Source organism: Marmota monax, unplaced genomic scaffold, assembly GCF_021218885.2.
Source record: "Marmota monax isolate L192 unplaced genomic scaffold, Marmota_monax_Labrador192_F-V1.1 WCK01_AAM20220418_F8-fsc00021, whole genome shotgun sequence".
Classification (NCBI taxonomy): domain Eukaryota; kingdom Metazoa; phylum Chordata; class Mammalia; order Rodentia; family Sciuridae; genus Marmota; species Marmota monax.
In genome coordinates this window covers 21,098,795-21,112,700 of record NW_026695228.1, presented here as the reverse complement: position 1 = coordinate 21,112,700, position 13,906 = coordinate 21,098,795, and the positions used below count along the sequence as shown (strand labels likewise).

General features: G+C 52.8%; 1 protein-coding gene across 2 annotated transcripts; it reads right to left on the bottom strand.

Annotated features, from left to right (window-relative positions):
- Positions 1 to 5,980: 5,980 nt before the first annotated feature.
- Positions 5,981 to 12,438, bottom strand: Tmem221 (transmembrane protein 221). 2 transcript variants are annotated; one of them, XM_046437081.2, is made up of 4 exons: positions 11,870 to 12,438; positions 9,914 to 9,999; positions 7,190 to 7,420; positions 5,981 to 6,526 (listed from the first exon to the last, which is right to left on the bottom strand). In XM_046437081.2, exons 1-4 carry the CDS (start codon positions 12,187 to 12,189, stop codon positions 6,471 to 6,473), a joined length of 693 nt encoding a protein of 230 aa, XP_046293037.1. In that variant the 5' UTR covers positions 12,190 to 12,438; the 3' UTR covers positions 5,981 to 6,470. The 2 variants fall into 2 exon arrangements, with proteins under 2 accessions (XP_046293037.1, XP_046293036.1); XM_046437080.2 differs by lacking the exon at positions 5,981 to 6,526 and having other exon boundaries at positions 6,536 to 7,420.
- Between the last annotated feature and the right edge of the window lie 1,468 nt (positions 12,439 to 13,906).

Here is a 13,906-nt window from a genome sequence, read left to right as displayed (position 1 = left end):
TAGAGATTTGTTTCTAACCAAAAGAGTGCAGGAAGGGCAACGGGGTGCCACTTCGTTGTCAGGTTACAGAAGGAAGACACGGCTTCCATTTTGCTGCAGACTATTCTGCTGGCTTTGTTGAAATGAGCTGCCCCCTAAAGAGGACCATGTGTCACAGAACTGAGAATGGCTCTGGCCCAAAGTCACCAAGGAAAGAAGATCCTGAGCTAAACAGCCCACAGAGCACTGAATCCTGCCAGCAACCAGGAAGTCAGCTTGGCGACCAATCCTACCCAGCAAAAGGTTGACTGGAGCCTTGTGAGAGACCTAGAGGGGGAAGGACCCAGTAGAATCACAGATTAGTCAGAATTTCATTGCTATAACAAAATACCTGAGGTAGGCTACTTGATAAAGAAAACAGATTTATTTTTTGGCTCATGGTTCGGGAGGTACAAGGTCCAAGAATCACAGCACAGTTTCTGTTGAGGGCTCCTGTAGTTTGCAAGACATCATGGTGTAAGTGTGTGTGTGTGTGTGTGTGTGTGTGTGTGTCTGATCTCTCCCTGTGTCCTTAGAAAGCCACCAGGATTCAATCATGGCAGCTGATCTAGTCTAATCTAATCACTAATCTCTAAACACCATAGACAGATTGTTTATTTTTATACTGGGCATTGAACTCAGGGGCACTTGACCACTGAGCCCCATCCCCAGCCCTTTTTTATATTTTCTTTAGAGACAGGGTCTCACTGGGCTGCTTAGCTCCTCACTGTTTGTTGTTAAGTCTCGCTTTAAATTTAGGATTCTCAGGGGCTGGGGTGTAGTTCAAGCGGTAACGAACTCGCCTGGCAAGCATGGGTTGCTGGGTTCGATCCTCAGCACACATAAAAATAAAATAAAGATGTTGTGTCTGCCGAAAACTGAAAAATAAATATTAAAAAATTCTCTCTTTTTAAAAAATTAATGAATAAATTCACGATTCTCCTGCCTCAGCCTCCAGAGTCACTGGGATGACAGGAGTGGGCCACCTTGCCCTGATATGCTGCAATCTGGCTGGGCACAAATAACCGGGAGGTCATGAGCCACTTGTAGGTTCAAACAGGAACTACTTTATTACCCGAACCCAAGGGGAACTCAACTGGAACTCAACGGGAACTCAAAAGTAGCGGGCATCTGAGGTAGCAGGAGCCGCCTTATTGCTGGACAGCAGAGGTTTATATACACAACTGAATACACAGCTTGTTTCAATTTAGCATCATCCAGTTACAGCAATCAGTCATTATCTTAATAGTTATACACAGTTTAACTTAATCACCATCATCTTAATGGCTCCCTGGCGTTACTTCTCAACCACTCCTTCTGGCAAAATGCCAGGCGCCATCTTGACTTGGTTGTGGCTCTCAACACTGATAGATTGTTTATCTAAATAACATTAATATAAAATTCTGGTAACTGTCATAGTTTGGGTGTAAAATGTCCTCAAAGAATCCCACATTGGAGGCCTGGTCTCTGGTGCCACCATGTCCAGAGGTGGAGCTCTGGGAGGTGACTGGATCCTGAGGACTCGGGCCTCAGCAGGGGGTTAATCCCCTGAAATCTGAGTGGCTGACTGGAGGTGGCGGGAACTGCAGACAGGTGGGCTGTGGGTGGAGGAAGTGGTGACTGGGGGCAAGCCTTTGGGGACTGCATCTTGTCCCTGGTGCCTCTCCCTCCCCCTCTCTCTGCTCTTTGGCTGCCGTGAGCTCAGCCGCTGACCTCCGCTGTCCTCAGCTGCACCCTTCCACTGGGGCCTTCTGCCTCACATCAAGCCCAAAGAAATAAATGGAGCCAGCCCACTGTGGACTGAGACTCTGAAGCCACGCGCCGAAATCAGTCTCTCTTCTCCAAGTTGCTATTTCAGGTATTTCAGTCACAGTGAGGAAAAGTTGACTAACACAGGGATTAGACTCTTGCATGAGTTCTGAGAGACAGACCATATTCAGACGAGACCAAGCAGCACCCAGGTCCCCAACTACAGCAATCAAGTGCTGGATTTGGGGTGTGGTTTGTTTCTCCAGGTTTCATGTTTTGGAAGCTTGGTCCTTGGTGTGGTGATGTTAAGAGGTGGTGGGCCCTTTAAGAGGTGGGGCTTGGTGGGAGGTCTTTAGGTTATTGGGATCATTCAGTTCTACTGGAACCAGGGTTATTCTTGCTAGCGGGCTGTTACAAAAGAGCAGGCCTGGCCCTGCCTCAGTCTCTGGCTTCCTGTCTTACCGTGTGATTGCTCCCTCTCCCATTTGCTCTAGCCACAACCCCATCTGCCATGAGGTCCTCACCAGAGCTGAGCTCATACTGGTGTCATGGCTTTGAACCTCCAAATCTGTGAGCTAGGGCTGCAGATGTAGCTCAGTGGTAGAGAGCTTGCCTCGAATGCACTGGATCCTGGGTTTGACTCCCAGCACTGCAATAAAATAAAATAAAACTTTGGGCTAAATAAAACTCTTTTCTTGATAATTTATCTAGCCCTTGGTATTTAGTTATAGCAAAGGAAAATGGACTAATACACAGAGATAATAGATATCTATTGTTGTTGGGTTTTTTTTTTTTTTTTTTTTTGATACTGAGGATTGAATTCAGAGGCACTTGACCACAGAGCAACATCCCCAGCCCTATTTTGCATTTTATCTAAAGAGAGGATCTCACTGAGTTGCTAAAGTGCCTTGCTTTGAACTTGTGATCCTTCTGCCTCAGCCTCCCAAGCTGCTGGGATTACAGGCATGTGCCACTGCACCCAGCAAGATATGTATTGTTTTAAGCTGCTACATTTTGGGATAATTTGTTATGCAGTAATAGCTGACTGATACATCTGGTAGGACTTATAAGTCAGGGAAAGACAATGTGCTTGGCTATCAAGGTGTACTTATTTGGTTCTTGCTCCCTTTCTTCTAGCAAATGTATCTGCACACATTTGAGCCAAGAGGTTCAACTTAGTAGAACCATCCTAAAAATACTGGCCTTCTAAATTTATTTCACCCAAAATATATTATCTAGATTTTTTTTTTCACTAGTACAAAAGACTGTTAGAAAGTCCCCTCTTTTCCAACAGCATCACCATCCCTATTGGCCACACAGACAGTGCTTGGTAGAAAAAAAAGAGCCAGGACTCCCTGAAACTTTTATGTCAGCTCCAAGAATTCTGTCTTGAAAAGTAGCAACAGGATGTGTGTCAGCCCTGCTGCGACTGAATGTGTTGGAAACTTTGTTTCCTCGACGACAGTGTGGAGAGATGAGACCTCCAGGGGCCCGTGAGCCCTCGAGGACTCAACGCTCACACATGGATTAAGGCCAGCACCAGAGCGAATTCCTTACAAAATGATGGATTTGGTGTCTTCCCTCTTGTTCTCCCCCAAAATGATGCGTTGTGCCATGCCGTGACATGGCAGGTAGCCTGTCACCAGCTGCCAGCCCCTTGATTTTGGAGTTCCCCGTCTCTAGAACTGTGAGAAATAAACTTCTTTATAAATTTCCCAGTCTCAAGCATTTCGTTGCAGCAACACAAAAAACACCAAGACAGGTCCTTGTTGGACTGATCAGCCTCCTTCGGGATGGCATCGGAGCACAGAGGACCCCGGTTCTGTTCGGCCACTTCCAGATGTTATATGTAGAAGTAAAGGAGAGATGGCAGAGGGGACCCCTTGTCCAACGCCTGGAGCGACCGCCTGCAATTCCTCCTCTACCACCGAGCTCCACCCCAGCCCTCAAAGGCCCTTTATTTTATTTATTTATTTGTGGTGCTGAGGATCAAACCCAGGGCCTCACACACGCCAGGCGCGCTGTCACTGCGCCACAACCGCAGCCCCTCAAACTCTTCTTAAGCACAAAGAGTGTGGGCAAATCTTCCCAGGCCTTTTTTTCTTTTTCTTTTTCTTTCTTTCTTTTTTTTAGGAGAGGAGAACCGGGGATGGAACTCAGGGGCACTCGACCCCTGAGCCCCAGCCCCAGCCCCATTTTGTATTTTCTTCAGAGACAGAATCTCACTGAGTTGCTTAGAGCCTCGCGATCCTCCTGCCTCAGCCTCCAGGATTACTGTCGTGCGCCCCGCGCCCGGCTCCTTTTTGCTCCTGGATAAAGGCCACTCAGCTGGAGCAGGTTGGCTGCGCCTCCTCCAAATTCATGGGTACGTGATGCAGTTTGCTGAAGGCAGGTAGCTGTGACCCTGTCGGGGCCTCCTGAGACCACAGCGGTGGGCCCCCCTGGGACACAGGAGGGTGAAAGCAGCCCTCAGCCAAACCTGATGGGAATCCGGTGGACACCGCAGCCCAGCGCCCTGGGGAGGGAGCTCGGTGCCTCCCCGAGGTCTGCCGCCGACACAGGCCAGCGCTGTCCGCTCCCTGGCGCCCCCTGCAGGGCTCCTGTGGTCTTCTCCCAGATGACAGTACCCCCGCAGTCATCTGGTTCTGATGACCCCAAGCCAAGGCAGCATTTTTTTTGAGTACTGGAGATTGAGGGCGCTCTACCACTGAGCTGCGTCCCCAGTTCGTTTTATTTTATCTTGAGACAGGTTCTTGTTGAGGGTGTCGCTAAGTGGCCCAGGCTGGCCTCAAATCCCCACTCCTCCTGCCTCGGCCTCCCGAGTGGCTGGGATTACAGGAGTGGGCGACCGCGCCCAGCAGGCGACCTCTTTGACAGGTAGTCCTCTCCCCCCAACACCAAGGAGCGTGCTGACAGCCGCTCGTGTTGGTGAGGAGTGGAATGAACCCAGGGTTACTGTTCCTTCCATGTCACCTGACTGTGCTGGGGTGGGGGGGTGGCTCCTCTATTTTATAAGAAAGAAAACTAGGATGTGGGTCACACGGCTGCTCCCCGTGGCAGGTCCCCATTCCTGGAATGTTCTGCGTTCTCCTGCCAAACCCTGATCAGGTGCCTCCCAGACTCAAGTGCTGGCTCTGGCCCCATCGCCTGTCCCTCCCTGCTTGATGGTGCCTGAGATGGGAAGAGGCCCGGCCCCCTCCCCTTCCAGGGGGATGCAGTGGGAGGCAGTTCCAGCTGGGCCCGTGGACACCTGCCAGGCGGCCTGTGGAGCCCTGCAGAGTGTTCAGGGCTCAAGTTGAAGGTCTCATGAGGACATGAAGGGACAGATGAGGTGAGACAGAGAGGCGCCCAGGGTGCAACATTCATGGAGACCTAGCTTCACACTCTGGGGCCCACCCCGGGAGCTCAGGGGCCTCCTTCAATGCTATTTTAAACTTCAGGTGAAATTCACATAACATTTAACTAACTTTTTTTTAAAGTACCTCATCCCCACCCCCTTTTTCTTTTCTTTTTAATTTTCAATTTTGACTCAGGGTCTCACTAAGTTACCCAGAACCTCACTCAATTGCTGAACTGGCCTCAGACCACAATCCTCCTGCCTCAGCCTCCCAAATGGTTGGGTTACAGGTGAGCGCCACCGCGCCTGCGCACCATTTTTTCAATGTGCTCCTCGTACTTGATGTTTACCATGCTGTCCCAAGTCTGTCCCTGCTGGGGCCCCTGTGTCAGGCGCCATTCTGGCTGCTCAAGGACAAACCTTTCTGTCCCATCTGCAGGCGTGAGGAGGCCTGTGCTGCTTCTCCCGGGCTCCACGGGGGAGTGGGCTGGGCTGATGGCCACCTGGGTCTGGGGGCATCTGACCGGCCACGTGGGGTCCCTGCCCAGAGTCAGGCTCAGGGCTCAGCTTCCCTGCTGGGGGCTGTCACCTCTTTGCCTGACTCCCTACCTAGGCCCTGGAGTCCCTGGGTGGCCCAGGGAGGGACAGGCTGTAAGCCTCCTGGGGACATATGTCCATTTGGGGTAGAGGTGGGGCCAGCCAGGGCACTCCCAGGGAGACTTACATGTGGGAAGATGGGCAGGACTTGGGGTCCCAGGCTGGGGCCCCAGGAGGTACCCTGCCCACTGCTCCTGCCCACCCCTCCGTCACCCTGGCCCACCACGGGCCTGGGCTTGGCCACAGGGACATTTGGACATTGATTAAATGACACAGAGATGGTGAGCTCTGGGGTTTATTTAGGATGTGCAAGATGGTGGAGGGTGGGGGACCCCGGTCCCTGTCCTGGTGCACACCGAGCTCCATCAGGTCCATAAGCCACTTCGCCTCATCACGGGCCATTTCCGGCCACCAGGCACACCGACCCCCAGCAACACAGAAATGGTTGTGTGTGCTGAGGACCTACTGTGCGCAGGCCCCAGCCGGTTCGTATGAACTTGTGGGTCTCTTGGCAGCCTGAAGAGCAGGGTCACCTCCAGTCCCATTTTACAGGCAGGGAAACTGAGGCACAGAGCAGACTGGCCCGCAGCCAGGCGCGTGGGTCCAGCCTCCGGGTCTGCGCCTGGCTGTGGGCTGCTTGGCACACATGGGTTTCAGACATTCACAGCCCCGGCGGGTGGGGGGGGGCGTCGTGCGGGGTCTGAGACTTGCACCATCTGTCAGCAACATGGGGCTTACGAGACCCAGGGGCAAATCCTGGCTCTGATGCTCAGAACTGGGACCTCTGGTGAGTCACTGCCCCTCTTGGGGCCTCGATTTCCTCATCTGTAAAATGGATGGAGACACTTAGAGAATCACTGCCTAAGCCCCAGCCTCCCCTCCTACCTGGAACAGAACTTCATTCATTCTGGGCAACCAGATTTCCCAGCCTCCCTGCATGGAGATCTGGTCTTGGGACTCTGTTCTGGCTAGTGAGAGGTAAGCAGAAGGGCCCCAAAGCCTCATAGGCAGACTTTCAGGAGACTCTGAGCCAGCCTTGGACTTTGACTTTCCCTCCTTGTGGGGAGATAAAGGCTGGAGCCCTGGTAGCTATTTTGTACCATGAGGCAATCTTAAAGACCATAACCAGGGATGATGTAAACTGTAAGAGAAATCAAGTCTTACTGCTACTGCAGCTGAGCCTGGACCTATCTCTATGATAGCTGCTTCTTGCTACCTTACACCAGTTATCTATTCCTGATTCTCAGGTTCACACCAGCGTTGAGTCCTTTCCTGTGGCCCTTGGTCTGTGGCCCAGCATGCTCCGCATCTCTTGAGTGACCCCCTCCCAGGGCCCCATGCCAGTCGACAGTGTCCGGTGCACGCGGGGTGTAGGCAGGCTGCTCTCCCGGCCTCCCCCCAGGGATTTGGGTGCTGTGGCAGTGGCCATGGTCCTAAGGGGGTCCCCAAGCTCCAGGCAGAATGAATATGGGGTCCGACGGTGGATACCATGCTGGGGCTGAGCCCTGGGGCTGTCCTTGGAGGCTTCGGCAGGGCGTGCAGAATTATCTTCAAAGGAAGGTGGGGACAGTTCATGGAGACCACGGTGGGTGGCCCGGGCAGCCCGGAGCAGGGTGTGGGTCAGAATGGCCACCAGAACCAGGGCACCGGAGCCCAGGATGGAGGCAGCCGCGGCGCCTGTCTCAATCTCGAAAAGCAGCAGGGCATAGATGGACAGCGCTAGGGAAGGAAATGGCTCTCAGTTAACACAGGTCTGTTCTCCAAGCCCTCGGGGACACCCCCCAGATGCGGAGTGACAATAGAAAACCCTGCAACAGCGGGTGTGGTGGCACACACCTGTAATCCCAGCCACTTGGGAGGCTGGGAAATGAGGATCATAAATTCAAGGCCGCCTCTTCAATTTAGGGAGGCCCTAATGGCCAGAGAGTTGCTCTCCCTTGTTACAGTGATTGGTGGAGGGAAATCACATGACTTCATCACAGCCTATCAGAGTCAGCCCTGGGACTTTTGCTTGGCCTATAGGGAAACAGGGATTTTCTTCCCGCAGTGGCAGGGGTATGGGTAGGAGAGAAACCCAAGGCGGCTGGGGGACTCTGTGGCACTTTCTGGGCTGTTTCTGTTTTCTCTGACTCTGCCCTCTTTTTTTCTTTTTTTTTTTTTACTAGGAATTGAACTCAGGGGCACTCACTGAGCCACACCCCAGCCCCATTTTGCATTTTATTTAGAGACAGGGTCTCACTGAGTTGCTTAGTGCCTCTTTAAGTTGCTGAGGCTGGCTTTGAACTCGCTATCTGCCTCAGCCTCCTGAGCTGCTGGGATTACAGGCATGGGCCACCGCGCCTGGCTGCACTCTTCCTTTTGAAGATGCCACCGTGCATCATGCCTGATGTATTAAAATGGGGCCAAGGACTTTCTTTGTGCTAAACATTTTGAAAGAGTTTGTTATGATTCTTCTTTTTGGCTCCGGGGAACAGTGGGTGGGTGATTGGCTGGACGTGCTTGTGAATTCTTGCTGAATGAGGTCACCTAACCTCTAAAGGAGTCTAAATGGGAGGTGACTGAATTCTCAATTTAATGAATCGGACATAATGACTTTCTTCTCTCTGTGATTTTCTTGTATTTTAGAATGAGGATGTGAGGATATATTTTTCCTCAATATTTTTGACCTCAGTATTTTTGACCTCAGTATTTTTGTCAGCCCATGAAAAGCCTGAGGTTGGAGGTACTGTCCCAAGTGCTCATAGCCCATCATTCTCAGAGAAGTACACTCAGCTGACACAGAGGAAAGTTGAGGCAAGAGGCATTTCACACAGCCTCACTTGAGCACCTGGATCCAGCCGCACTTGAAGCCAACTACCCCTGAGAATTTCAAATACATGAGACACTAATTCCACTTTCCTTTTTAAAAATCCCACATCTAGAACTTTTTATTAAGTCAAGCAACAATCTACCTACAAATTTCCACATTGAACCCTAGGTTTGTATTTCATAAAAAATACTTTAAATCCATCATTTTCATCTTCTATTTTTCTATTGTGGGACTAAGAAAATAATAATAGCTTCCATAAACATGTACCATGTTTATTAATTACAAATAAACCACTTACAATAGATTTATAAAAACTATTGGGGAAGGGCTGGGGATATAGCTCAGTTGGTAGAGTGCTTGCCTCACATGCACAAGGCCCTGGGTTCAATCCTCAGCACCACAGGGGGAAAAAAAAAACCTATTGGGGAAAAACATCGTTTAATCATAAAAAATAAAAGTAAATAAAGTCAGTAATGGCTAATCCCTTGTCTTTCATGAATCTGATTAGTTTTCCTTCCAATAAAACAGGTGCTTCTAGAGAAGGCAGGGGCCTAGGTGTTGATTCTACATTGACATATTTTTTTTTTCAAGCTTAAAATATAAGATACAAAGTGTCTTTTTTAAAACACTTTTTGGAGTTGTAGATGGACAGCAGGCCTTTATTTGTGTCATTTTTATATGGTGCTCAGGATCCTACCCAGGGCCTCACACATGCTAAGCAAGTGCCCTGCCCCTGAGCCCCAGCCCCACAAGTGTCCATTTAGGAGGGTGTTGTGGTGCACACCTGATGCCTCAGCAACTTGGGAGGCTGAGGCAGGAGAATTGCAAGTTGGAGGCCAGCCTCAGCAACTTAGTGAGGTCTTGTCTCAAAAATAAAATAAAATGGTTCAACCCCCAGTACAAACAACAACAACAAAATGAAAAAATAAAAAACACCCAGGCCAAGAAAACTTGTTCAAACAAAACATAAAACTGGTGAGAAGGGCTGAGCTGGGCTCAGCAGCAGAGCACTCGCCTGGCACGTGTGAGGCTCTGGGTTCGACCCTCAGCACCACATAAAAGTAAATAAAATAAAGGTCCATCGATAACTAAAAAATATTAAAACAAAACTGATGAGGAGCTAATCTGCTGACAGCCACTGTCTGGAGACCCTCTGGGTCCGAGGCCGTCCGTGAACTTTGATGGGTATTTACCTGGAGTCCCCTGAGCAACTCCACGAGGCCTGGGTGGAAATGGCTGCCACTGAATGACAGGGGACCAGGCACACAGAGGATCTGCCCCAGGCCCTGGAGGGGGACAGCGTCAGAGCCGGGATCTGGACCCGCGCAGGCTGGCTCAAGAGCTGCCTCAGGTCCTCCCACCCAAGCCCAGGTGCCATCCCCGAGTGCTGGCCCCGAACACACCTGCCAGGTAGACAGAGACCCCACAGCAGAAGAGGCCAAGGGCCACGTGCCGGAGGTGGCGGCAGTCGTAGAGAAACCAGTCGGACCTGGGGAGGGGGACCAAGAGAAGGCGTCGGGAGGCGGAGCTGGCTGCAGGGGCCATGGGGACAGGGAGGGAGAGGGGCCTAAATGACAGCAGGGCCCAGCTTTTGGGGAAGAGGGATCCAAGTGGGGCCCCTGCCACCATCATCTGGCCACCCTCCTTCCACCTAGGGCCCTTCACTGTCCACTGTCCATCCATCCGACCAGCCACCTGTGAACCGCCACTCACCAGCCACCCACCACCACCCGGCATCGTCCACCCATCAAACCCCCGTCCACCATTCACATATGGACCCCTCAGCCCGTCTGCTCCCCTCCGTCCACCCGGCAAGAAGTTTCTATCTGCTTAAATCGACCAGATTGTGCCCCCAAACCCAGACTCCTCTCCTCCACTCACCTCGGCCACCTGCTTCCCCCATCCGCCCTCCACCCAGCCAGTCACCCATTTCCAATCCAGCTGCCGCCCGCTCACTGTCCAACCCCGTCAGCTATTCAACCCTCACCCCCCGCAGCCATCCGCCCTGGACCCACGCCCTGGTGACCATCGCCCACTAAGCAGCACCCCTCTGTCCATGCCTCACCTACCATCCACTGATCACTCATCTCCCGCCCACCGTCCATCCACCTCCATCTGTCCACCAAATCCACCCACTGCCCACTCCCCGCCTCTCCACCCTCCCCCTGGGTCCACCCACCTACTTCCCTGCCTCCATTATCTGACAGACCACAAATCCACTTTGGAGGTGAGGAAAATGAGGTTCCCTTGTCACAAGTGATGATAGGGACGGCAACCTAGTGAAGGTAGGGCAGTCCCTAAGCTCTCCTTGCTCACCTCCCAAGGGACACCTAAGGGGCCTCCTTCTGGTTTTCCCTGCCACCCCCCTCCCACCTCCCTCCGGGCCACAGGGAAGTACTCCAAACCTGCGTCACATTGTCAGCTCCTCACTCACAACCCTCCTAAGTCCTTGTCACAGGGCTGGGGCCCACTGGTCCAGTCCCTCAGACTCCCGCCCTCATCTCCCTGCATCTCCCCTCCACCACACCAACCTCTGCCACCTCCCTCCATACACCGATCACTCGCGCCCCAGGGCACTGGCACATGCTGCTCCTTCTGTTTGGATCACAGTCCCCCAATCTTCTGCTTCCTTCCCTCCCACAAGTTTCAGTTCAGGCCTCCCCTGACCATCCTATGTCACCCCTACTTTGTCCCCTTCCATCCCATCACCCCATTTCCTTCCTTACTAGCATCCACCCCATCTGACGTCATAGATCTCTTGTGCTTCTTTATTTTCAGATGGTGAGTCCGTGAGTGGCTGTCTGGGGCCATTTAGTCTCTGCTCTGTCCAGGTGTTCAGAGTCAGCCCCTGCCACCTGCAGGTGCCACAGACATATTTGGGGACAAGGGGACACATGTATGTGGGTGTCCCTTGGGTGAAGGGTGCATGCTATGGGCAGGATCTACCCTAAAGATAGAAGTTTCCATCTGCTTGAATCGACCAGATTGTGCCCCGAAACCCAGACTCCTCCAGCGTCTGGGAGGGAGACACAAGAGTCTCGGTCCTCGGCCCACGGAAGTTTCCTTCGCTGCCTCTGATAGACGCCCCCTCATCCCCGCATCTCTGAGCTCGATTCCTAGGGAACCCCCACCCCAGGCTAGAACGCAGGTTCAGGTTCAAGTCCAGCCCACCCTCTTCCCAGCCAGAGGCCTGGAGAGAGCAGCCCCCGCTGCCTGAGGCGCAGTTAAAAGTGGGATGACAGCAGCAGCCCCGGGGGAGGAAGGGCCTTCCCGGAGCTGACCACAGCAGCGGGAGGCGGGCAGGGCTCGGGCCGGATAAACGACGAACGCGACGGACACCGGAGCTCGCGTCCTCCTACCTGCCAGGGCTGGGTCCTCGCGCCAGCTCCGCGCCCAGGTGGCCACAGAGCGCCGCGAGGAGCAGGCAGGTGAGGCCGAGCACCAGGGCGAGCGCGGCCAGCGCGGCGGCCAGCGGCAGCAGCGCCCCGGCCGCGTCCTCGGGCAGCCTCGGGCCGGTGCCCAGCTCCGGGCCCAGCACGTCGGCGCGCGGCCCCCGCAGCTCAGCGCGTCCCGCCTGCAGCTGGAACAGCAGCTGCGCGGCCAGGGCCGCCAGCACCGCCGCGGGAATGCCCAGCAGGGTCATCGCGGCCAGCACCCGGCCGCCGTACGACCGGGCCATGGCAGGGGTCTTGCGGGGCCGGGAGACAGTCAAGGAAGCAAGAAGCTTTAGAACGCAGAGGAGCTGGGGCAGTCCTCGGGCTCCCGGAGGGTCCCCAAGGGACGCGACATCAGGAGGTGCCTGAAGTTTTGGGGCTGGATTGGGGGCCGTCTAGGGGTCGCCAGACTGAGGACCCGGGGTATCGACAGCTGCTGGGACGCTGAAGTCCCCGAAAACTTGGGATGAAGCCTTTTCTTCTCTCTGCGGGACCCGCGGGCGCCCCCTCCTGGTCCGCGGGGCGGGGCCTGGAGCGGGGGCGGGGCCTGGAGCGGGGCGGGGCGCAGGCCCCAAGAGGTGCAGGGGCACAAAGCCTGGATCTAGGGAACCCAGAGCTCGCTGAGCTCCTAAAGGAGCGGTGCCTGCGGCCTAAACACCGACTCTATTGTTCTCTTTCTCTCTCTCTCTCTCAAGATGTTTGAAGACGGGCACCGTGATACACGCCTGTAATGCCAGCGGCTCAGGAGGCTGAGACAGGACATGGAGAGTTCAAAGCCAGCCTCAGCAACTTAGCGAGCCTAAGCAACTCAGAGAGAGCCTGTTTCTAAATAAGATGTAAAAGTGGGGGCTGTAGCTCAGTGGTAAAGTACTCCTAGGTTCAATCCCCAGTATAGGAGAAGGAAAAGGAGGGGGGGAGGGGAGGGGAGGAGGAGGAGGAAGAAGAGGAAGAGGAGGGGAAAGATAAAGGGGGAAAAGATGTTTGAATAAAATTTTAAATAACTCACCTTTTTTTTAAAAAAAAAAAAAAAGATATCTTTCTTTCTTTATTTTTTAAAATGTGGTGCTGAGGATCGATCCCAGTACCTCACAAGTGCGAGCAAGCGCTCTGCCGCTGAGCTGTAACCCCAGCCCCAAATAATTCTCACTTTTGTCGCTGAACCCGTAGGCCTGTAATTGGCTATGGTTCCCCCTCCCTCCTTTCCTCCATCACCTTCAAGGCTTTGAGGAAATGTTCTCTCCTCCAGGAGACCCTCCTGAATTCCTTCCCCAGCCTACACACCATGTTCTTCCACTACTAATTTTTAAAAGTTGAGGTGAAACTTAAGCCATTTTATTGAGCAGTTGTTATTACCTTCACAATGTTGTCCATTCATTCTGCCTCATCTTTAAACAATTTAATCACCCCAAAGAGACCCCTATCCCATTAGCTCTTGCTCCCCATTCCCCTCCCCCAGGCCCTGGCACTCTGTAATCTACTTCCTGTCTCCGTGAATTCTCCTATTCTGGACATTCCATATCAATGGGATCATACACTACGTGGCCTTTTGTGTCTGGCTTCTGTCAGTCAACATCTTTTCGAAGTTCATCCACATTGTAGTGGGTGTCAGTGCTTCATTCCTTTTGATGGATGAGTAATATTCCATTGTGTACTTTTGCTTTTTCATCTTGGGTGGTCTCCACCTTTTGGAAAATGTGAATCTGCTGCTATGAATGTGCATCTACAAGTATTCAGGAACCCCTGGAGTGGAATTGTAGGGTTGATGATAACTCCATTTTAACCTTTGGTAGACTCACCCAACTGTTTTCCACCCCTCCCCCCAGCAATGTGGAGAGATTTTCCTCTCTTTCCTGCACACACCAATACTTGCTATTTCCTTCTTTTTGAAATTGATAATAGCCATCCTGGGGGATGGGCAGTGGTACCACATTGTGGCTTTGATCTGCATTTCCCTAATGAGTC